The following is a 26,214-nucleotide window of genomic DNA, read 5'->3' as shown; positions in this document are numbered from 1 at the left end:
ATATGATCACCTCAACACATGCAGAAGAAGTATTTGTTTAAACTCAATAATTTTTCATGATAAAAACCTATAATGAAACTAAATCATGCAAAGAATAAATATTAAAACTGCCTCAATCTGATACTGAGTTTAATTTTTCTGGAAATAGTAAAACTCATCTACATTTTTTGAAAGACAATAGTTATACATGAATTCAAGTTTTAGTTGGCCCTTAGCAGTGTATTAAGTTAGTGGTGATTTGTTTAACATGTTGTCTTTCTGGAATTTACTCTCAGTAGATTTAATATTATCCTACTCATTTGAATAAGGTGACCCTTATCAGCATACTCAGTTATTACAAATCTTTAGTCTACATATACAGTATAAGATCAGGAAATACAACTCCAACAGAGACATTGGTGGGATAGGCTGTTGGTGATGGTAGCAACATGCATGTTTCACTGTTAACAGAGAACTTTCATGTGCTTTATTGGTATTGGTTCCTATGTGGTAGATGTGGCAACTTTGTTATTTTATAAACAGAAATTCTGAAATACACCTAAAATGATCCTTGCTGACATTTTATGAACATTTAATATATGTAAGGCAGTTTTCACTTGGCAGATAATAACTAATTTAATTCTCACAACAACTTATAAGGCAGGCTCTATATGTTTTCCTCATTTATACATCATTGAAGCATAGAAAATTTAAATAACTTGCCAGGACTTAAAGGATTTTTTTTTTGTAAGGGTGATATACAAAGGGGTTACAGTTACATAAGTAAGGTAATGAGTATGTTTCTTGTTGAACATTGTTACCTCTCCCTCATTTTCTCCCACTTCCCTCCGCCCCTCGCCTTCTCCCTAAATTATAAAGACTTAAAGGATTTTAACCCAGGCAACCTGGCACTATTTAAGTTCTTTTTTTTGGGTCCGGTCCTGGGTGCTATCCCTCAGCTCTTCAGCTCAAGGCTAGTGCTCTACCACTTGAGCCATAGTGCCACTTCCGGCTTTTTCTTTTTGCTTATGTGGTGCTGAGGAATTGAACCCAGGGCCTCAGGCATGCAAGGCAAGCACTCTACCACTGAGCCACCTTCCCAGCCCTATTTAAGTTATCTAAGTTCTCTAAGTTTCTGCCTGGGAGAAGTTGGGGGATTTTTTTTGGGGGGGGTCCGGTCGTGGGACCTGAACTCTGGGCCTGGGCGCTGTCCCTCAGCTCTTCAGCTCAAGGCTAGCACTCTACCACTTGAGCCACAGTGCCACTTCCGGCTTTTTTCTTTTTGCTTATGTGGTGCTGAGGAATCGAACCCAGGGCCTCGAGCATGCAAGGCAAGTGCTCTACCACTGAGCCACCTTCCCAGCCCCTGGGGGATTTTTTTTTCCCCATGTAAATCCTCTGGAGATATCCACTACAGGATAACTTGTCAGTCAGTACCTGTAGTGATTAAAGCAAAAACTTGAGGGAAAAATAACACAACTCAATGAGAGAAAACTTGAGGGAAAAATAAAACAACTCAATGAGAGAATATGTATTTTGCTTTCTAGAACAGGCCTAACTGTTTTGAAAAAACAAAAACTTAGCTCTCCACTTAACACTTGGGTAAGTGGCTATTTAGAAAAGAATGTTTACCTCACCTAGCACATACTGGCTTTTTACCCTCTTCTAATAGTCTTCCATCAGTTTATGATGAATAATCACTCACTGGTTTCTTCATGACAAGTGGTTACTCAAAGAACACAACTGATTAATCAAGGCAAGGCATGAATTTGGGCAATTGCTATTCAAAGCCAATAGTATGATGGTCAGTAGTTTACTCTATGTAAATTTTATGAGCTACAGACCAATTGTGATAGGTAGAGGAAGCTATAAAACATGCACTGTGAGAGAGTATTTTTTTTGAGAGGTTGCCTTAGAGATACATTAACAAAGTTTATTCCCATTTTAGTTAAACATTTTACCTTAAGGTTTTCTTTTTTGGCTATGTTTTGTGCAGATTTTTTTTTTTTTTTTTTTTGTCAGTCGTGGGGCTTGAACTCTGGGCATGGGCGCTGTCCCTCAGCTCTTCAGCTCAAGGCGAGCGCTCTACCACTTGAGCTACAGCACCACTTCCGGTTTTCTGGTGGTTTATTGGAGATAGGAGTCTCACGGTCTCTCCTGCCCGGGCTGGCTTTGAACCGTGATCCTCAGATCTCAGCCTCCTGAGTAGCTAGGATTACAGGCGTGAGCCACCAGCGCCCGGCCTTGTGCAGATATTTTCAAGGAAAACAAAATTTACCCACTTTCACAGTTTTAGTGCTTGCTGTACAAGTTTATTTTAAAAAAAATCTGTTGTCATCATCATCATCACAAATTATAAATGCATGCAAATAGGTCCATATCATTGGGAGGATTTCACACTTTTTTCTGGGATTTCATTCTGATTCTATTTGAAATTTCTGACTAAATATCCTATATCTTTTATTTCAAATATATTATACTCTTAAAAACTAAACGTAGGGGCTGGGAAGGTGGCTCAGTGGTAGAGTGCTTGCCTTGCATGCATGAGGCCCTGGGTTCGATTCCCCAGTACCACATAAGCAAAAAGAAAAAAGCCGGAAGTGGCGCTGTGGCTCAAGTGGTAGAGCGCTAGCCTTGAGCTGAAGAGCTGAGGGATAGCGCCCAGGCCCAGAGTTCAGGCCCCACGACCGGACCCAAAAAAAAAAAACTAAACGTACGAATGTGCCAGTGTCTTAAGCCTGCAACCTAGCAACTCAGGAGTCTGAAATCTGAGGATATCCATTTAAAGCCAACCTGGGCAGGAAAGTCTGAGACTCTTATCTCCAATTAACCACCAGAAAGCTGGAAATCGAGCTGTGGCTCAAGTGGTAGAGCAATTGCCTTGAGCAAAATATCCAGGGATAGCACCCAGGCCCTGAGTTCAAGCCCCAGGATCAGCACTAAAAGGAAAAACAAAAAACTTAAGCCTAGTAGACATGCTGTTACACACTGGTAATCACAGCATTCAGGATGAAGACAGGAAGAAAAATTTACTGAGAACCTGAGCCTCTTGCATGCTCACCAGCTTTCCTGGTGGGATGAGATCTCCTTGTAGCTTAGAGGTAGGTCAATGTAAGCCAGAGAACCAAACAGGATGGTCATCTCATCCCTTTGCTCTTTGGAGGTATATGGTTGCTCACTCTTCGTTGGCTTGCAGTGTCTTTATAATATGAATACTGTGTGTTCTGCTTGACTTTTGACTATAGGCATTTTGTTATCTTGGTAAAGAATATATTAGAACTTTATTTGCTCATCTAAAGAGATTTCTTGTTACTGATAGTATTGGTACTGACCTGGGGTGTGCCTCTGTGGTACAGCACTTGCCAAACACCATTGGCACTGATAAAGTGGGACAGTCAACTACAGAACCCTGTCTGTCCTGAGGGAAGAGAAAGGAAGAAAACCTCAACATATAGGAGTTGGCACAATTGCCTGTACCTGTGATTTTTCTTACAGTTTATTGTACAGTTGTGTTCCTAGTTGTTGGACCTAAACCTTCATGAATATTATCTTCCAAGTTGGAAATAATAACAGTATTATCAGTATACACAACAAAAGATAATGACAAAGATGATGTCCCTCTCCTTATAGTACAGGCACCGCATTACAAGGTGGAAACAGTGATGAACTCCATAATCTCACAAGAAATAGATGTATAAATATTATTAGGAGGACTGTTTCTAGTACATATTTACATCTACTATCATAAACAGCATATCTTACTGAGGGAATATATTTTGTTCCCTCGTGATAATGTTAAATAAGTATTACTGCTAGCAAGAATTATGATAACTGATTTATCTAATTATTTTTAGTAATATTTTGTATGTTTTGTATTATTAGCTAAGTATTTCTAATATCTAGTTCATTTGTATTTATCTTATTCTTTTTAATTTTCTTTTATATATATTTTGCAATATATGAAACAATGCTATGGTGTATTACATTATTTATAAACTGATAGAACATAGACCATAAGAAAATCCTCCCTTTCTTTTTTTTTTTTTTGTCCTGGTGGCGCTTGAACTTTTGGCTTGGGAGCTGTCCCTGAGTCCTTTAGCTCAAGGTGAGTGCTCTGCCACTTGAGTTACAGTACCACTTCCAGTTTTCTGGTGGTTATTTTGAGATAAGAGTCTCATAGACTTTTGTTTTGTTTTGTTTTGTTTTTGCCAGTCATGGGGTCTGAACTCTGGACCTGGGCACTCCTCAGCTCTTCAGCTCAAGGCTAGTGCTCTACCACTTGAGTCACAGCACCACTTCCAGCTTTTTCTGCTTATGTGGTGCTGAGGAATCGAACCCAGGGCCTCATGTATGCAAGGCAAGCACGCTACCACTGAGCCACCTTCCCAGCCCTCTCACAGACTTTCCTGCTGAGACTGGCTTCGAACCACAATCCTCAGATCTTAGCCTCCTGAGTAGCTAGAATTACAGGTGCCAGTAATTCCAGTGTTTTTTTTTTTTTTGTCTTTTTTTTAGCTTATAGGCATATAAGTCAGAAAATTTTGAAGCCCGCCCACTGTTCTAGATTCTGGCTGATCAAAATCACAGAAGATATTGATATAGAAGGTCTCTGGCAAGGAATAAGTATACTACAAAGCCTCCCAACTTTTTTTGATACTCAGCTGTATTTGAGAACTACTACTTTCCTCTGTTATCTTTCAAACATCATCCAATAACAAAATATCAGCTTCTAGTAAATATGAGAAAGACATTTTATGTCTGACAAATCTGTTTTTTACTTTTTTTCATTTCTTAGAATGTTGGTTTTTTTTTTTTTTTGGCTTGAAATCAGGGCCTGGGCACTGTAGCACTGTATCTGAGCTTCTTTTGCTCAAGCCTAGTGCTCTACCACCTGAACCACAGCACCACTTCCAGCTTCATCTGTGTATGTGGTTCTGAGGAATCAAACCCAGGGCTTCATGCATGCTAGGCAAACACTCTACCACCACGCAACATTCCCAGCCCCTTAGGGTATATTTTTAACATGTATGTTCCTTCTCTTTATTTTACCCACAGCTATTTGGTTAAATCCCCTGAAATTGCTGATATCAACCATTTTTACCAGTAGAAAGTGATCATTTGTATGGATAGTCAATTTTGAAAACTTTATGTTTAAGATCTATAAAGGTAGTTATACAACAGGAAGACTTTTTTTTTTTTTGCTTCTTTGTTGCACATTTTAAAATAAGAGTTTGAAGGAACCATTGTAATGTGTCTTTCTTCAAAGATTTAGTGACTAAGCCAGGCGCCAGTGGCTCACGCCTGTAATCCTCCTACTCAGGAGGCTGAGATCTGAGGGTCATGGTTCAAAGCCAGCTGGGGTAGGAAATTCCAAGAAACTCTTATCTCCAATAAACCACTAGAAAACTGGAAGTGGCGCTGTGGCTTAAGCAGTAGAGCGCTCACCTTCAGCACAGGGGAGAACACAGGGACAACACCCAAGCCCAGAGTTCAAGCCCCATGACTGAAAAAAAAAAAAAAGATTTAGTGACTATGGTACAGAAATGAATTTATGAGTCTACTGTGTCAAAACTCTTAACACAATTTGAATCCCAGAATCCCAAAAGAAGCTTAAAAAAATAAGATGTATAAGCACACACTGGGGAACCAACCTGTGTGGATATAATAAGCAACTTGTGAAAGAATGGATGATCATTTCTTTATCTCAAGCAACTTTCTTGTTTATCTGGAATGAAAAGCAATATAATCAGCCACAGCTGCCTTTGCTGTTAGTCGTTTTTTGGGGTGGGAGGCACACACTTGGTAATGATTCTAACTCCATTGGTACATCTTTACTTTCTGGAACAAGTACATGTCAGTGGCATTTACCTAACTTGGTTTACTTTCAACTAGAATAGTTAAGAGAAAAGGTATGGTCTTCTTAATAGTTAATATTTAGAAGAGTAATTTAAAAGAACCTCACTTATGAACTTCAGGAAATGAAAACAAGAGTTTCTTTGTTTTTTTTCTATTTTGCTCTTTGTTTTCTTTCCTTTTTGTTCTGTATGTTTGCTTATATGTCTTTGGGAGTGTAAGGGGAGCACAGAAATAGAGGAACAAAGGATGAACAAATGAAGCAATGGTATTCACTGGATACTGTGTTGCAAATGAACTATACAACTTGTGAGTAGGGATAGTAGGAAAAAACTGGGCAAGAGTGAAGGAAGGGGAGACACTGTCCAAAAAGAAATGTACTCTTTACCATATTTACATAACTGTAACCCCTCTGTACATCACCTTTATAATAGCAATTTTTAAAAATTAAATGAAAAAAGACCTCACTTAAGCTAGGCAAGGGGCTCTACCACTGAGCCACCTTCCCAGCCCTGCTTTCTTATTAAGAATTTTTCTGAGGGCTGGAAAAGTGACTCAGTGGTAGAGCGCTTGCCTTGCATACATGAGGCCCTGCGTTCGATTCCTCAGCTCCACATAAGCAGAAAGAAAAAAGCCGGAAGTGGTACTGTGGCTCAAGTGGTAGAGTGCTAGCCTTGAGCTGAAGAGCTGAGGGACAGCGCCCAGGCCCAGAGTTCAGGTCCCACGACCGGACCCCCCCCAAAAAAAATCCCCCAACTTCTCCCAGGCAGAAACTTAGAGAACTTAGATAACTTAAATAGGGCTGGGAAGGTGGCTCAGTGGTAGAGTGCTTGCCTTGCATGCCTGAGGCCCTGGGTTCAATTCCTCAGCACCACATAAGCAAAAAGAAAAAGCCGGAAGTGGCACTATGGCTCAAGTGGTAGAGCTCTAGCCTTGAGCTGAAGAGCTGAGGGACAGTGCCCAGGCCCAGAGTTCAGGCCCCACGACCGGACCCAAAAAAAAAAATTACATTTTATACAACTATTTGTTTAAAAATTTTATAGCCAGATGGCAGTGGGCTCATAAAACCTGTAATTCTATGCTACTCCAGAAGCTGAGATCTGAAGATCAGAGTTCAAAGTCAGCCTGAGCAGCAAAGTCTATGAGACTCCAATCAACTACCAAAAGCTGTGGCTCAAATGGTAGAGTGCTAGCTTTGAGCGAGGGGGGCTTGGGGGAAAGCTCAGGGACAGCTCCCAGGCCCTGAGTTCAAGCCCTAGGATAGGCACTAGGTAGGTAGGTAGGTAGGTAGGTAGGTAGGTAGATAGATAGATAGATGATCTTTAGCTAGTCACAGTGGTATAGATCTGTAATACCAGCTACTTGTGAAGCTGGGACAGAGAAATTGTGTGTTCAAGACCAACCTGGGAACCCAACTCAATGGCTCACACTTACAATCCTAGCTACTACTTAAGCATGGAGATAGGGCTATTACAATTTGAGGCTAGTCTGGACCAAAAAAAAAAAAAAAATGTGGCTTAGTGGTAGAATACTTACCTAGTATGCATGAAGCGCTGGGTTTGATTCCTCAGTACCACATAAACAGATAAGGTCAAAAGTGGTGCTGTGGCTTAAGTGGTAGAGTACTAGCCTTGAGCAAAAGAAGTTCAGATACAGTGCCCAGGCCCTGAGTTCAAGCCCTAGGACTGCCCCCCCCCCAAAAAAAAGAGCTTAAGTAGTAGACCTCGGCTTAGAAAGCTCCAGGTCCTGAGTTCAAACCCTAGTATGTAGAGAAGGGAGGGAGGGGGAGACCTGCTTGAGCATAAGGGCAACACCCATCTCAAAAGAATTTATTTAAAAAATATTTCTTTTCATTTCCAGGTGATCACCTTCTTTAGCTCAAGGCTGCTACAGGCTGGAGCTGAGCTGTCAGTAGAACGGGTCTTGGAAATCATTAAGCAGGGGGTTGTTGCACTGCCTAAAGACAGACTAAAGGTAAGATGGCTAAAGAAGTAGTCACTGAAACAGTCGAATCACAGATGTAAATATCTGTTTCTGAGCACACCCTATTCAGAATTATATTGCTTGCCTGGTACTTTCTTTGCTAGAAAAGGTAAATATTGCCTCCTCCAGTACATACTGATTCTCAGAAATGTGATGAAGCTTTCAGTAGCTGTTCAAAAGAAAATAGAAAAAAAAAAAAAAAGGGCTAATGCCTAATGCCCTAAAATACACCATCGTGTATTTTACTAGGAACTACCACACATTCTATGAGTGCTTCATAAACTGTTACCAAAGAGGCAGATTCTTTTTTAACCCAGTGAGGCAAATTCCAGCTTACAGATATCATCAAGGGTTGTTAGGAAAGTGCTGATGGTAATGGAGAAGATAACTACTATAATAGCTAATGCTTACCTACTGTTTACTGAGTGTCACACAAGGTTTTTGCATCTTAAATATATCAACTCATTCTGTCCTCACAACAGCCCTAAAAGTGGGTAATATTGTCTGAACTGTTCAGATAAGGAAACCAATAGAGAGATTATAAAGTCACATAGCTAGAAAACGATTGAGCTAGGAGCTTCAGACCCAGAAAGTCTGACTCCATAATCTCCACACTGTTTGCTACATTCCTGAAATGTAGTAGTGGACAAAAAGAAATACTTTGCAGAAAAAGTAGGGGAAATTATGTGTGGGTTTTTTGGGGGTCATTTGTGGGGCTTGAACTTGGGACTATGAGCTCTTTTGCTCAAGGCTGGTGCTCTACCACTTTGAGACCCAGCTCCACTTCTGGTTTTCTGATGGTTAATTGGGGATAAAAGTCTCACAGACTTTCCTGCCTGGGATGGTTTTGAATCAGGATCCTCAGATCTCAGTCTCCTTAGTAACTAGGATTACAGTGTGAGCCACCAGCTCCAGGCTAAATTCTCAAAGACATTTACATTTATTTGGCTGATGAACTACTAAAGTAATCTTGTGATTTAAAGTTCAGATTTAAACACTAACTGTCTCATAGGAAAAATGTAAGGGATATTAGGGAGGCCCAGAAATATGTAGTATTGTAACACATTTTACTTTAATTTTTTTATCATGTCTAATTTTTTAGAGTATTTTCTCCTCATTGAATAGTACAGGCTCTCCTGGTGGGTGTTTGGTCTTCATGTGGGCTTTTATCACAATTAGTCTCTGTTCTGGTACTGTTTGGGGACACTTTTTTTCAGCATAGTTTCTATAACCACTGCTAAATGAATGCTTGAGAAATATTGTTGTAGGATGTAAAAATATTTTCAGTTATAATAACAGAGTTTGTAAAACAACAGCACATTAGTCATCCTAATCACTTCCAGAAGTCCCAGAGCACATAAACAGCAGTGAGACTTACAGTCCTGAGCAAGATGGCAGGTGTTCTTCTGGTCAGCTGGGTCACACCACAATGCAGTAGCTCACTCTGAGTAATTCCTGAGAGTTCTTAAAATGTTAAGAATCCACTAATTCCTATTCTTACATGAAGTAGAACTCTGGTTTGCTGGTTTGTATTTATCTTTACACTATTTCAAATTTATTTGAACTATACTATGTGAACCAGCCCAAAAATCCATGAAGATTACCATGGCTGTTTCCAAGAAGTGATAGATCTTGGTGTCTAAACTGATTCAAGAAAGAAATAGGGCTGGGAAAGTGGTTCAGTGGTAGAGTGCTTGCCTTGTGTGCATGAGGCCCTGGTTTCGATCAGCACCACATAAGCAGAAAAAGCTGGAAGTGGCACTGTGGCTCAAGTGGTAAAGCACTTGCCTTGAGCTGAAGAGCTGAGGGACAGTGCCCAGGCCCAGAGTTCAGGCCCCACAACCAACCGAAAAAAAAAAAAAAAGGAGTAAAATATCAGAAAATTGTAGATAATGTAGAGAGGACAAGAGAAGGGAGATTTTTGATTTAATTAAGGAAACAGCAAGTAGAAGTAAAAAGATTGAGATTAAAGAGCAATTTATTTAGGCTATGCTTTCAAAAGTGGAGTGGATCTTGGTGATAATGTACTTTAGCTTTGGCTGTGAGTGTGAGGGTCTGAGATAGCATGGATGTTGATGAAAGTTAATGTGATTGAACTAGCTAATGGACTGGGCCCTAGGATAAATGGAATAGGCATCTAGAAACCACAAGGGGTAGGGGACAATTATAAGGAAAAGCACATATGACCAGGGCTGTTGGCTTGAGGATAAAATAATACTAGCCAGGGAGCAACAAATTAAGCAAAAAGGATAGTAGTCTTACCTCCAGATGGATATTGGGGTATGAAAGACCTGGGGGATGGGAGTCTAGAGTGGAAGGCCCAATTTCAGTTGAAGAAGAGATAAGGGTGTCTTTGGCAAAGTAGTAGGGTATAAAATTAATCCACAAAAATCAATAGCTTTTCTGTATGCCAACAATGAGAAGAGCAAGGTGGAAATCAGGAAAGCAACTCCCTTTGTAATAGCCTCAAAAAAAATTAAATAAAATACCTAGGAATTAACTTACCCAGAGAAGTGAAGACCTCTATAATGAAAACTTTAAAAATCTGAAAAAAGGAAATTAAAACAAATCTAAGGAAGTAGAAAAACTTCCAAAGCCCCTGGATTAGGACTAACATCATGAAAATGGCAGTGCTGCCAAAAGCTTATCAATGCAATACCCATCAATATCCCAACATCACTCTTTTTCTTTCTTTTTTTTTTTCTTTTTTTTGTCCATTATGGGGCCTGAACTCTGAGACTGGGCACTGTCTCTCAGCTCTTCAGCTCAAGGTTAGCGTTCTACCACTTGAGCCACAGTGTCACTTCTGGCTTTTTCTGCTTAAATTGTGCTGAGGATTCAAACCCAGGGCCTCATGCATGCAAGGCAAGCACTCTACCACTGAGCCACCTTCCCAGCCCCCAACATCATTCTTTAAGGAAATAGAAGAAACAATCAAAAATTCATATAGAATAATAGAAGACCCCAAATAGCAAAAACAGTCTAATAGGAAGAACAGTGCTGGAGGAATATCAGTACCAAATTTCAAACTCTATTACAAAGTCATAATAATAAAAAAAACAGCTTGGTATTGTCACAAGAACAGGCCTGAGGACTGATGGAATAGAATTGAAGACCCAGAAATGAACTCACAGACCTATGGCTAACTAATCTTTGATAAGGGAGCCAATAAAACGAAATGGAAGAAAGAAAAGCTTTTCAACAAATAGTTCTGGCAGAGCTGGCTGTACACATGTAGAAAACTGAAGTTAGATCCTTATATATCACCCTGCACCAGAAGCAATTCCAAATGGATCAAAGACCTCAAGGTAAAAACAGATACCCTGAAAATATTAAAGGAAGGAATAGGGAAAATACTAGAGCTCCTTTCTTAATTAAAAACCCAGAAACAAGCAAATCAAAGAAAGGATGAATAAATGGGATTGTATTAAACTGCAGAGCTTCTGCATAGCAAAGTCATAGCTAACATGATAAATAGAAAGCCCACAGATTGTGTGAAGATCTTCACTAGCCATACAACAGACAAGGTCCTCATATCTAAAATATACTTAGAGCTCAAAAAATTAAATCGCCCAAAAACAAATCCTCAAAGAAATAACCACCCCACTAACAAGTCGACTAAAGACTTAAAGAAAGGCTTCTCTGGAGAGGAACTAAGAATGGCCAGTAGAAAAAAAAAAAAGGAAGAAATGTTCAACATCTCTGGTCATAAAAGAAATGCAAATCAAAACAACATTGAAATTCTACCTCACCCTGGTTAGAATGGCCATTTTCATGAAATCTAATACTAACAGATGCCGACAGGATGTGGCCAAAAGGGAACACAACTATACTGTTGGTTGATGTGTAAACTTGTTCAACCACTCTAGAGGTTCCTCAAAAGATTAAACATAAAGCCGGGCGCTGGTGGCTCACGCCTGTAATCCTAGCTACTCAGGAGGCTGAGATCTGAGGATCGCCGTCTACCACTTGAGCCACAGTGTCACTTCTGGCTTTTTCTGCTTAAATTGTGCTGAGGAATCAAACCCAGGGCCTCATGCATGCAAGGCAAGCACTCTACCACTGAGCTACCTTCCCAGAACCACTTGTTTTTGTTTTAGTTTTCTGTGCCCTTTGTCTTGTATCTGATCCACAGAAGGGAAAGGGAATCACAGAAACGGCAGGAGAAAGGATGAATTAATGCAACAATAATACTCACTAGACACTGCGTTGGAAATGAACTTTACAACTTGGGGGGAGGGGCAGGAGTGAAGAGGAGAAAGTGGGAGAAACTGAGGGAGTGGGTAACAGTGTTCAAAAAGAAATGTACGGGGCTGGGAAGGTGGCTCAGTGGTAGAGCGCTTGCCTTGCATGCCTGAGGCCCTGGGTTCGATTCCCCAGCACCACATAAACAAAAAGAAAAAAAAGCCAGAAGTGGCACTGTGGCTCAAGTGGTAGAGCACTAGCCTTGAGCTGAAGAGCCGAGGGACAGTGCCCAGGCCCAGAGTTCAGGCCCCATGACTGGACCTAAAAAAAAAAATGTACTCATTACCTTACTTATGTAACTGTAACTCCCCTATTCATCACCTTTTCAGTAATAAATACATAAGGAGGGAAGATTGTGTGCAAGATTATTGGTGATTTTTTTTTTGGTCGGTCATGGGGCTTGAATGTGCAAGATTATTGGATGTAGGTATGGCTTTGAACTTCAGTCTTCAGATTTCAGCCTTTTGAGTGGCTAGGATTACAAGCATGAGTCACCACCAGTGCCTCACACAAATCTTCCAGTCTTATAGTAGTTCCACCTACTTCATCAGAAGCAGGTCTAAGCTGAGAGCCGGGGTGGCTCACGCCTATTATCCTAGCTACTCAGCAGCTGAGCTCTGAGGATCATGGTCCAAAGCCAACCCTTGCAGGAAAGTCTATGAGACTCTTATCTCCAATTAACCACTAGAAAACCAGAAGTGGTGCTATGGCTCAAAGTGTTAGAATACTAGCCTTGAGCAAAAGTAGTTAGGTACAGTACCTAGACCCTGAGTTCAAGCCCCACTACTGACAAAAAGAAAAAAAAAAAGATTAAAGATTTGTTTATAGAGGTAAATTTGGACTTTGTATAGTCTCAAAAAATAACCTGGAGGGGCTGGGAAAGTGGCTCAGTGGTAGAACGCTTGCCTTGTATGCCTGAGGCCCTGGGTTCGATTCCTCAGCACCACATAAGCAAAAAAGAAAAAAGCTGGAAGTGGTGCTGTGGCTCAAGTGGTAGAGTGCTAAACTTGAGCTGAAGAGCTGAGGGACAGCACCCAAGCCCAGAGTTCAGGCCCCATGACCGGACCCTAAAAAATAAAAAATAACCTGGAAAACTTTCCAATGTTGGCTAGCTAAATGAGTTGTGTATGGAAGCATTGTTATGGACCCCCACTGTATGTGTTTGTCCGTATGCTACTAATGTAGAGAGACTGTCCATACTAGTCTCTTCAGAGCACATATAAATATGCCACCTTAACACAACTGGGGAGACTTGCAAAGAATCACCAAAACAATGAAAGAATACAGTGAATGATTTAGAACAGCCTTGACTGTTGTTATTGACCTTTAGAAGAAGAGATTCAAGCAGAAGAGACTTGTCTTCAAGTATGGGAAGAATTGTTTATATAAGCAGATTTGATCTTGTTTTATGTGTGGTCCTAGGATAAGAACTAGAATCAGTGGCTGGACAGTCGATACAGAGACACATTTGAATGCTAATGTGTTGTTCATTTGTCATACTGTGATCACAAAGAAACTGTTCTTTATATTCAGACTGTGATATATAAATGAAAATATAGCTTCATTTTCAGGATTACTGCTAAATAGAGAAATCAGATGAACCATGGGAGATCCTGGGAAAGTTAACTTTTAGAGTAGCATTGTATTGAGACCAGGGTCATGGGTAAATCCTTTAAGTGAGTTTGTTAATTTTGTTCTGGAACATGATCAGTAATTTAACTCCTGAGCCCAGCTTGCCATCTCATGCTGAGATTACAAAAGGATAAAAGGAGGATGACCCTCCCCCCCAAAAAAAGACAGAAAACCCTATCATAAGTATCATAAGTACTAAAAAAGACACTAAAACTAAAATTACATTTACTCACAGATGGTGAATCATCCTCAGTTGCCTTAAATTATAGCATATTATTATCACAGATGTTACTGGAGGAAAGAAGGTTATAATCAAGCCTTATCTCAATTATTTTAATCATCTTTTTGGATTGAGTGTTTATAATAAAATGAATCATTTAAAACCTGTAGAGTTTAATTCACAGAATATGACAATACCTACAGTTGATTGAAAATTCAGGCTGTGTGTTGAATAATGTTTGTACTGCTCCAAGAGAGCATATTATAGTTTTCTGGGTGGTTTACTAATACATGGTTTTTTATATAAGACTGATACACAGAGTTGCTTTCAAGTTGGAAATCGTTTTAGTAAGCTCTCAGTGAATGTCTGGAATAGTACATACTTACTCATTTGTCTTTCTTAAAATATATAAATGAAACACTAAGGATTTTAGAGTTCTTTCTAGCTACCTTATGAGTAAAGATCACAGAGGCCCTTAACTCATGAATTCACTAGCTAATGTCAGCTGAAGCAGATAAGCCAATGGTTTTTTATGTTTCTCTTGCATTGTAGAACTAAAGCCAACTTTGTAGAATCATTCTTCCAATTTTGGGCAAGTCAACATTAAGATATGGAAGCCCATGGCATAGTAATTGACTTTCAACCAAATAAAATATTTTTCAATCAAATACTATTTGACATAGCTTTCAAAAATATTTGTATAATGTCCTGTGTGGGAATATATACTTTTTGGATAAATCTGTCTATATAGTTAAACAACTTGACTGGTCAGAGTAAATAGTATTAATGTTATTCTAAACATTCTTTTCTTCCTGGTATTCTGTGAAGTCTGGGAAAAGCAATACCAGGTAATTGTTTTTTCCGGACCCTCTAAACAGAGACCCGAAGAGCAATCTCTGAAACCCTCAGTTGCTTTTTTTCCTTGTATGGTTTTTTGGTTGGTTGGCTGGTTGTTTTTTGTTTTGTTTTTTGTTGATTGTAGGGCTTTGAACTCAGGGGTAAGCCGCTGTGCCTGAGCTGTTTCTCTTAAGGCTAGCTAGCACGCTAGCCTTAGCACCACTTCTGGTTTTCTGGTGGTTCCTTGGCTTGAAGAATTCCACAGACTTCCCTGCCTGGGCTGACTTCAAACCGTAATCCCCAGATCTCAGCCTCCTTAGTAGCCAGCATTATAGGCGTGAGCCACCAATATATCCTCCAGGAGTCAAGTTAGTGGCAGCTAAAAGCCTTCACTGTCTACCTCCATAACAGGGATGGCTCCTGGCCATTGGTTACGTGAAGTTTCCTGGTGTCTCTTTTTGTTGGGTTAGTGAATTAAGTACATCATTTGAAATTTAGGACATTTATCATATCTAGTGTCTAAAAATTAGGCTATTCTTCAAAGGGAATTAACAAAAATGTAAGATTTTTTTTAATGTTAATAGAAGTTGTAGAATACTATGAGTTGCTGACATTGACTGAACTTTTCATTTATAAGTTAATACTCTGGGGGGAGGGGGGAGGCTGGGAAGGGATGTGAAGGATAAACAAAGGAGGAGGCTGCAATGCTTGGTAAGAAATGTACGCATTGGGCTGGGAAGGTGGCTCAGTGGTAGAGCGTTTGCCTTGCATGCTCAAGGCCCTGGGTTCGATTCCTCAGCACCACATAAGCAAAAAGAAAAAAGAAGTGGCACTGTGGCTCAAGTGGTAGAGCACTAGCCTTGAGCTGAAGAGCTGAGGGACAGCGCCCAGGCCCAGAGTTCAGGCCCATGACTGGACCCAAAAATAAAAATAAAAATAAAAGAAATGTACGCATTATCCTGCCCATGTAATTGTAACCCCTCTGTACAGTATGTTCACAAATAAAATAAAATAAATTTAAAAAAAATAAGTTAATACTCTAGGTAATGGTGGCTCATGCCTGTAATCCTAGCTATTTAGAAGGCTGAGAGCTGAGGATCACAGTTCCCAGCCAGCCCAGACAGGAAATTCCGTGAGACTTATTTCCAATTAACCACCTTAATACCAGAAGTGGCACTGTGGCTCAAAGTGGCAGAGCACTAGCCTTGAGCAAAAAGAGCTCAGGGACAGCACCCAGGCCCTGAGTTAAAGCCCCACAACCGACAAGGAAAAAAAAAAAGATACTTAATAGATCATAAGAATTAAGTGATAACCAGCTTTTTTTTTTCTTTTTCTTTCTTTTTTTTTTTTTGGTCGGTCATGGGGCTTGAATTCTGGGCCTGAACGCTGGCCCTCAGCTCTTCAGCTCAAGGCTAGTGCCCTACCACTTGCCTTGAGTGAAAAAGCTAAGGGACAACACCCAAGCCTTGAGTTCAAGCCCCAGTACTGGAACAAAAAGAAAAAAAGCCAAAAGAAGAATTAGAATGAAAAAAATATATTTATATATATATATATATATGTAAATAATCCCCACATACACACCAGCAAAGAAGGAAAAGAGAGCTGAAGAAGTAGAAAACAGAAAGATGGCAGACCCAAACTTAATCATATAATTATCACATTAAATATTAATACGTCAGACACTCATTAAAAGGCAAGAATTGTCAGAAAGGACAAAATAGACCCAACTTAATGCTGTCTGCAAAGAATGTAGTTTAAATATTAAAAACTAGGTTAAATGTAAATGGATGGTAAGAGAGGCACTATGTAATAGCTTAAAGATTGAGTAATATGGGTAATACAGATTTCAGGTAATTCAGATTTTTAGCTAATTTCAGGTAATTCAAATTTCAAAATAAAACAAGATGCAGGGGAGATACATCATAATAATCAAAGGAATTTATACTAGAGTTTTAGACCCCCAACCCCAAATTCCAGGAATTTCATGTTAGGCTTGGCAACTGTCTCCTATATTCCAAATAAAGAGACATGGTGAAGGGTAGAGAAAGGAGGTTTATTACACAACATATGCAGACACTGGAAGACAGCACTTCAGCTATCTTTAGGGTACAAATATGAACTATAGGTTTAAATTAACAAGTCAGGTAAAGATGAGAGAAGTTAAGCAGTCTCAGTCACAGGTGTGTTCCAGTGGTCAGAGATAGTAGTAGGTAGTCTGATAGCCCCTTGTCTCAAGATTGGTCAAGCGAACCTTGTTTCAATGAGTCGGTGACACCTAGCAGGCTGTCTGGTCTCCCATTCTCTCCTTCCTGGGTCCTAGGATGGCTGTAAAGTGACTGCAAGAGAGAATGGATCAGAGCAAAAGACACAGATGCAAAATGGATGCTGGGATGCTAAACTTTCTGCTGCTTTTAATTAATTTGTGGGCTCAAGTAAGGAATGTTCTTTAACAAAAGCAGCTTTTAAACACCAGTTACAGGATAATATAATATTTGTAAACACTGAGTACCAACAACAAAGCTTGAAAATTATGAAACAAAAAATGAAACATAACTGAATAGAAAAAAAGACATTTCCACTATTTTTCTTGAAGATTTTAACATCTCTCTTTCAATAATTGGTAGAACTAGACCACTAGATTTAAAAAAAAAATCAACAGATATTGAAAATTACTATCAACCACCTTGACTTGACTGATATTGATAGAACATTTCATCTAGTGATTTCAGAATTCCACTTTTTAATGTACATGGTACATTTACCAAGCTTAACTATGTTCTGAGCCATATACTAATGTCCATAAAATTAAAAACGTTAAGTCATCAAAATCAAGTTGCATGATCAGAAATCAATCGAATGTAAAAAAAAAATTACAACAAAGCAAATCCAAGGGTATGTTGGGCTGTGTAGCATGAAGCAGGGAATCAAGTACAAAGGAGCAGGGAGAGGCTTTTCAGCAGAAGAGGCCTATTATGTATCTTTATCTGTAATAATGATCACATGATTGCATATGGATAACAAAAGTTATCAACTGAGCACTTAAAATTAGTCACCTTTAGTGAACAGTAACCCAATAAGCAAAAAAAAAAAAAAAAAGAGGGCAAATGTCTGAATTAAATTAAAAATATAATTGGAGACCAGAAAAACATTGCTAGAAAGAAAAAGGAGCCAGGTGCCGGTAGCTCACGCCTGCAATCCTAGCTATTCAAGAGGCTGAGATCTGAGGTTTGCAGTTCAAAGCCAGCCCAGGCAGGAAAGTCTGTGAGACTCTTACCTCCAATTAACCACCAGAACTGAGCACTGTGGCTCAAAGTGGTAGAGCATTAGCCATGAGCTGCAGAGCTCAGGACAGTGCCCAGGCCCAGAGTTCAAGCCCCATGACCGACAAAAAAAAAAAAAAAGAAAAGAAAGAAAAAGGAAAATAGGACTTTTGTAAAGCTCCCATGTTATGATGTATCTTGCCATCTGAGAAACTAATAGTAAATTCAGTATTATTTAAAGAGTTTGAAATTGGACAAACTATATGATCTAACTTTCTGACAAGGACCTAAAAGTATCCTTTCTATATTCTTCTCTCACTGAGCAGAGCTGGTTCTTATATAAATACTCAAGCTCAAAAATGAGCTTCTATCTGGAATAAGAAAGAGGTTTTCCATTTAAGCTGATTATTTATCAAAAAGTGTTTGAGATAACAGCAGCAGTGTGTTCCACGGCGTCCATCATGTCTCCATGGCGCTCCCAGGGAGAATTCTGGCCTAACTGATAACTGTGTTTTTGCAGTACCTTTGAGGGTATTTTTAAAGTGGAATGTAAAATTTGCCTCTTCCCAGGTGTCTTTAGGATATGAACAATCTGCACTTTCTGCTGTTAGTACTTTGTTGTGTAATCACTCAATATTAAAGTATCTCCAAAAAAAATAATTTTATGTTTCTGTAGTCTCAAAACCTAAGCAACCCAGTGGTTGTGAATTACTTGAATAATCACAATAATGTGTTTCACCAAACATATTTCAGTAGTTTACTTTTGGCATAATCTCTGATGCATGGAGAATAAATTAAAAGTAGGAAATAATTTATGTCATCTAGAAGTAAAAAAGCATGGCAGTTTTCAATAATGTGTCTTCCAGACTCAAAAGTATCATAATATTTTTCATATGATTATTACTTTGTTATACACACATAGAGAGAAAGAGACAGATTATTCCCGAAAAGGAAAATATTTACTTATTTTGAGTAGTAAGGCTACAGGTGGGTTGTCTATTTTTGTCTGTTTTGTTTTGCTTCACTTTGTTAAACTTTTCTTCAGTGTTGTTTACTGCTACTAAAGTAATAGGGTTCCCTGCTGACACTTCTGACTGTACCCTATCAAACAAGATAAGCATTGACACATAGGAAATACGTATTAGCAGGCTTGAAGTGCCTGGGATTTTTGACTCTCCTTGTTATGTCAGATCTGTATTGTAAGCTAGAACACTTCCCAAAAGAAAATAATAGCACTGTCTTCCTCTGGAAAGAGCACTTCATTCAATTTTTTTTCTTTACAAAACAGAATAGTCTTTGATCCCTTCTGCTTACCCACCTTACAATATCAACTCCCATTCCTTATCTCTAAGACTCAACAGTAGTAAATATTTTTGAATTCTCAATGTTGGAAAAAATCTGGCATTCTATAACATTGCCTATAAACCCAGCCACCAAAATGTGGATGGAACATCCTATCTGTTGTCTTTCTCATTTCTCAAGTAATCATCCAGAAATACATATTCTTCCATTGACTCTGTTCCTCCTTCACTGAATCCTCTGGCTTTCTAGTATTTATTGGCTTTCATTAATCATTTCTGAGTGACTGTAGTCCTTGGAGAAAATTTGAAGGGCGATGTAAGGAATGCTAATGGCTAAAGTGGGAAGAATCCCACACTTATGCATTGGAAACACACCTTCCCTGTTCCAGCTTGTCTGCCCCTCACAAGCCAGAACCACCCCCTCCAAACAGTACACACCTTGATTCTCAGAGAGGCAGTATCGTGAATTAGATTGATCCATGGCAATCTGGAAAGGAGGAAAAGATACTTAAAGAGAGGAGCACCCTGACTTCTGCTCATTAGTACCTCAGATTCTGTGTCAGAAGGGGAAGGGTCTTCATTCATTGAACTGCAGAAACCATGCTGTCTACCCTTCCCCAGCAAGGAAGCGAAAATGGAAACCAGGTCTCTGACATCCTAGGTTTGCAGTTGATGAGCAGCTGAGCAGACTCCTATCCTGTCCACCTCCTTTGTGGCTCATCGCCAGCTCTTTATCAGAACTCCATGAGCCTCATCACTTCCAAGTCCCATGGCCACCATGTCATCATGGCCCTTTAGCCCTCCACTCCTCTCCCCTACTGTCATCCCCATCTGGCTTCTGAGTTTGAGGCGGTCAGAAAGCAGCCAAATTCAGATAACTAGAAAAACAATGACATTTTAGCTCTCTTGGAATTTATTGTATGAGACACTTATGTGCTTTGCCGAATATTTACAAGAAACAGTTCTCGATATTAATCAGTAGTCATGTGTAGCTCTGCTCTACAAAGCCCTCATGATTACCTTTTAACCAACTTAGTCTTTAATGCTATAAAGCTAACTAATTCTCCTACCACAGGTAATGAGCCCTATTTTTTAAAGTAAACCTTTCAGTATTTCCCAGTTTTGTTTATTTTCTGAACTTAAAAGTCCATGCATAATTATTAAACATGTAGGTCATTAAATTTGAAGTGGTTCATAAGCACAATACTTAGAAATGGATTTTTGCTCTTTACTCATGAGCCATGGAGACTAAAAAAGCCATGGCTTGGACATGCCCATACTTAGTTCCCACAACTGATCAGAATCACACTTCAAATAACTTGAAGAACTCTCCTTTCCTCTGTCTTCCCTTTGTATAACCAAAGTGCTGGCCTTAATAGAACAAGTTTCATGCTGACTCCCTACAAGCAAATGCACAGGCTTCTCTCCTCAGCTTGGACTTGGAGACAGCCCCTCTTAGTGTCACCAAGGTTCTAAAATTGAAGTGAAAAAATGAATGTAGCTTGTGGTCCCAAAACCATGGAAGAAGAGAAAATGGATTAAACAGTTACAGAGGAAGCTTAAGGGCTCACTGGTGTTCCCTCCTTCCTTGTTTTGTGTGTTGTTTTTGTTGGTGACTAAAGCCAGCATCTCCCTCTGTGTGGACCTCCAGCGTTTCCTCAGTGTGGCTGGGCGCATTTGCCAGGGCGAGGCTAATCAGCTCCAGACCTCTCTGCGCCAGTCCAAGCCTGCCAGCCTCTTGAAAGCCCATGAGTTTCAGACTTTGTCTTCCTTAGATTTTATAATTAAGGCCTGGAGCCATTATTTAAGACTTTTACCTTCTCTGCCTTCTCAAGTGTTCATTTGACTATTTTATTGGGGGGGCGGGGCTAATAGTGTATTTACTAAGCAAATTTTAAAATTTGTCAAGTTTACCTTTGACTAAAATGTGCTTGAATTCTTTAAATGTCTTTTAAACAATTCTGAATCTATATGAAGTGTTATTTTATCTTTAATATTTTATTATATTTAAGTAGTTGTACAAAGGAATTTAACAAAACAGTTTATGAATATAACACATCTTGATCATATATGGCTATTTTGATGAGCATTGGCTTTACTGAAACCTGTTTTTTATTTCAACCTTAAAATATAACTGATCTTTTGATTAAAAGGGTTTTCACATTTCAGATAATTTGTTTTGATACTTTGAGGTATATGCTATTCTTCACAATTCCCTTCAGATTGACTCTCTTGTATTTAGGTATTAATTTGTTTTTGTGTATTGAATTTCCCCAACTCTGATCTAAATTAAGTGCTAAGGATATTTTAATAGTGGCTGAATGGGGAGAATTAAGTGATGAAGACTGTAAGCCTGCTCTTCTACAGTAATTTTAACAGCCCTATAGGTTAAAAGACCTCATCTAATGGACATGACCCCCAATAGCAGTGTCCTTTCTTGAAAGGACTCTGCATATCCATGCAGCCCAACCCTCATGCTATAGCAAGGCTGAAATGAAGCCTAGAAGTTTCTTGTTAGTATAGGATATCTGATAAGCAAAGACAGGCTGGCTCCTTGAAGGAGCTGTTCAGAAAATTTCCCAAACTAACCAATTTTCCCCTGTGGACCATTTATTTATCAGGAAATGGAATTGGTCACAGGGTTTCCCACATTTCCAAACCTCCTTGATGAAATCCAGTTTCTACCAAAGTTCAGGAGAAGCATTGACTCTTTATTATTGGTCCCCAGGGATAACACTTCAGGGATAACACTTCTTGGGTTCCCAAGAACAGAGAACCCATCAATACAGGGTTTGAGGAGGGATGAGAGTAGGTAGCAGGATGAGGAGAGGTGAGACTGCGGGCTACTTTCATGAACATCAGAAGATGACCCCTTAGCAATAGGTTGTTTTGTTGTTGTTGTTTTTTTATGTTGACATCATCATCTTTGAAACTACAGGCCCTGATTTTTCCACTCCAAAAAATGAAAGCCTTCAAACATGACATGAATCATTTTATTGGCAGCATAACGTGGTAACTTAGACCAGAGATCATTGTTTAAACTTTATGAAACTGTAAGGAATAAGAATAAAGAGGAGAGTTAGTGGCATAGAAACTGTTTGGGTGAGTGAAGGTTAAGTTACTACAAACTGAATAATCTAGTTCATATGTCTAAGGAACGGAACTAGGCTAAGTTATCAAAAATATTCTGACGTACTGAATCATTTCGTTTCATAAAGCAAAATCGGTCAAGCAGGATATTTTGTTGTAGGCTAGTCCGTTTGGTGCCGTCTCCAGCTATGACCTCCTGTGTTTGGAATTAGCAGGCCCAGAGGTAATGTGGCACAGCGTGCATGTGGCAGTTATTATGACTGTGGAAGTGGTTGCTGGCTAATTGATAGCAGTAGCAACTAGAGACAGCCTTATTTAATTCTCAATAGTCCCTGTAACAGGATGTCATAAATGGGTCCCTTTGTAGTCTGTCTGTTGTTGTCCTTTCTCTTTGTCATTAACTATGTAATAGAATTAATGTATAAAATTGATAAAATTGAGAAGTGAATTTCTTTGACTCTTTTCTTCTTCTTTGGAGATTCTTTTCATTTGACATTCAATCCAGATCATTTTAGGCCCCCAAGTAAGTAGACAATGACTATCAGTGAGCCTGTTGCCCTTGCCTGTCATAGCTTCTATTAGCTAAAAATGTACTTGTGGTCACAAAGCCAACCCTTCCCCTACGCCAACTGGTGGCTCTGCTCATAATCTGAGTCCTGAAGAGACATGCTGGTTCCATAATGCAGAAATGAATGAATCATTCCCTCTATTCATCAGTAGGAGATAAGCTTTTGTGAACTCAAATTGCATTTAGACCATTGTGTCCATGGTTTCAATTGTATCCCAGAATGTTACACAGACTAAAGTGGGTGGTTACTTTTTCTCAAGGATGATCTTATTTTTCTCCATTCAATTTTAATATGTTTATAGCAAAAGAACATATTTTTGGAAATGAAAACACAATTTTTTATTAATAATGCCCATTAGAGGAATTTCACTATTGAAAATGTTCAAAGAGTGTGCCTAGTTCTTTTCCTTGTTCCTAACAACCTTCTCCATGGAATAAGTATCAGTCTTATCAAATATATGTGTTCAGTTGGTTGGTAAATAAATAGCTGGTCAACCCTGTAAAAGATTTTTCTTCATCTCTAATGATTTGTGCTCTAGCTCTAATATACAGGATCTGAAAGTTAAAAAAAAAAATTAAGTCCTTTGTACATACTCTTTACATTCCATCATGTGACTTATCATCATTAGCAGTCCCTGTTGAAGAGAAAGCTCCAAGTTTAATTCTGAGGGATTTCCAGATCAGTACCCAGGGGGGTACAGGGAGCCATGGGCTCACTATTGTTGTCTTTACTTATGTTGTTCTCACAGAAATTCTTAGACCTCTTGAGTCCTTGAATAAATATCTCCAACATCCAATGGCTAACATTCCTTTCTTTGCAAAGCTACTATTTGCAATAGGGATTTTCTTGCCTTCCATTTATTTGTTCAACTAGTACTGACTGAGCAACTCCTGCCTGAGCACTTTGCTCTAGCTAGTTGTTGTCTCTTAAAGAGTCCAACTGTGTAGGAGGGCACTGTTTCTAAAACATCATTCAAAGAAACAGCTTTCCTACTCTCTTTTTCAAATGTGCTAATCTTAAACTAATTATGGGTGTAAATGACTGGGGGATTGGAGACAAAGGAAGAAAGCTGCCGAACTCTGAGGACTTTGAGATACCTTGATTACCTTGAAATTAAAAATGACTGTGGACAGAAGACAGACCCAAAGCCAACTCTGTGAAGCATGTCTGTGGAGAAGCAGGCAGGATGCTGTAGGGCATAAGAGTGAATCGGGACTCACCAAGTTGTATGGTCTGTCCATACATTTCTCACCTCTAGGGCAGGAGTGGCCTACTTACCTCCTAGAGCAGTTGGAAAATTATAGGCAACTAGTACATGTGGTCTCAAGCACAGAGCTAGTTATTTGTGATGGTTTGCAAATATTGCCTTCTCATTTATCTATCAATTTAATTTTTCTAGTTCAAAGGCAAGAATTGGGGCCATACCTTTTGAACAATCAAAATGGAGAGGCCATGGGCTTCTTGCCCAAATCTGACACTCATTGCTTGCTTCATGGTTTTAACAAGCTTAGCCATCTGGTTCTCAAGTCCATAGTAGATTAAAACCCACAATTTAAAAGAACTACTACAAGTTGGTACGTCAACAGTAGCAAAAATTGAGGGCCACTTGTTCTCATTAACAAGAGAAGGCTTTTCAGTGTCTTTCTTAACTTTTATAAGTCTGTTGAGGTGATTACCCTGAGAAAAAAAATTGCCAGACATAGGGCTGATATTGTCTCCCTTAGAGAAATGTAAAAGCCCCTTGGTTCAGAATAGCAAGGTGAACACCTAAATCTAAAGAAGGTTCAAAGTCACTGGCCTAAACTTTCAAAACAGAGAAATGGAAAAATGCTAGATAACTTGATTTAGTTGATTAGTTTGCTTGTTATTTTACTTTGGAAAGACTTGTAGCAAGATTCTGTTAAGTATTAATTTTCACCATTTTTTTCTTTCTTGTTGGTTCTGGGGTTTGAACTCCAGGGCCTGGGTGCTGTCCCTGAGCTTTTCTACTAAGCTAGCACTCTACCACTTTGAGCCACAGCACTACTTCCAGTTTTCTGGTGGTTAATTGGAGATAAGAGTCTCATGGACTGTCCTTCCCTGGTTGGCTTGGAACTGCAATCCTCAGATCTTAGCTGTAGCTAGGATTATAGGCGTGAGCCACTACTGCCCAGCCAACTTCCATCATTTTTGATGAGCACATTAATAACTATCAAGACTAACTTACCTAGTTAACTTACACATTGCCTCATCTAGACAAGGTGAGTCTGGGCCAGGCTTTCTATGTCTGAAGATCTCTTATTCCATAACCAATTTATTGTACTACTTTTGTTTTATTCAGGTTCCTCAATACACATTTGTTCTATTCTCAATATTTTTATATTATATTAATATAAAGAGGCATTTCAGCATAGCACTTTTGTGTTTCAATATTTTTTAAATGCGAACTTGGTATTATAGATTTTCCTCTGCTTTGGGTGTTTTTAAGATGCTTTAATATGTATATTTGTGAAAAAGACTTCTCAATTCCATGCAGATAGATATATTCCTGTAAAGATGGTTTGGGCCAAATGCCAGTGGTTCACACCTGTTATCCAAGCTACTCCAGGGGCTGAAATCTGAGGATCAAGATTGGAAGCCAGACTTAGAAAGAAAGTCCATGAAACTCTTACCTCTCACTAACCACCAAAAAGCTGTAAGTAGAGCTGTGGGTCAAGTGGTAGAGCACTAGCCTTTAGCAATAAAAAAAACAAAACTCAGGGATAATGCTGTTAGCCTGACATGCTCCTTTCCTCAGATTGGCTGACAAGGGGCCCTTTTGGAGCAGGCATCTGATAACCAGCTTCCTCCCTCACACCTTGAAGTAACATTCCATTTGGTCAGTCACAGCCATAAATGGTCCCCTTCTACTATAAATCTTAGCCCACCAGAATGAAATCCTCTGCTCACATATCCCACATAAATTACCACCCTTAGCTCCTCTAGGTTATAAAAACTCCTCTAAACAAAAGACAGGTGCCATTTCTTCCTCTCCTGTGAGGGAGGTGGCCTTGTCAGCCCTTGCTGACAATAAACTCCTTTTGTTGTGTGTGATTATGTGGATGTGGTCTTCTAGAGTGGGTACTTTCAATGCCCAGACCCTGAATTCAAGCCCAAGGACCAGCACAAAAAAATAAATAAATAAAAGCTGGGCACTGGTGGCCGACACTATTCAGGAGGCTGAGATCTGAAAATCACAGTTCAAAGCCAGCCCAGGCAGGAAAGTC

At 39.3% G+C, this 26,214-nt stretch overlaps 1 protein-coding gene across 1 annotated transcript in view; it reads left to right on the top strand.

Moving 5' to 3' along the window:
* The window catches only part of LOC105987676 (dymeclin-like), a 93,949-nt gene that overhangs the window by 45,169 nt on the left and 22,566 nt on the right, over positions 1-26,214 (top strand). The window contains exon 3 of the mRNA XM_013019028.1: positions 7,693-7,806. Within this exon, the coding sequence (XP_012874482.1) occupies positions 7,693-7,806 (114 nt within the window). The remainder of the gene's footprint in view (positions 1-7,692; positions 7,807-26,214) is intronic.

The sequence above is a fragment of the Dipodomys ordii genome, unplaced genomic scaffold (assembly GCF_000151885.1).
Source record: "Dipodomys ordii isolate 6190 unplaced genomic scaffold, Dord_2.0 Scaffold43, whole genome shotgun sequence".
Classification (NCBI taxonomy): Eukaryota; Metazoa; Chordata; class Mammalia; order Rodentia; family Heteromyidae; genus Dipodomys; species Dipodomys ordii.
This window is presented reverse-complemented; position numbering and strand designations above follow the sequence as displayed.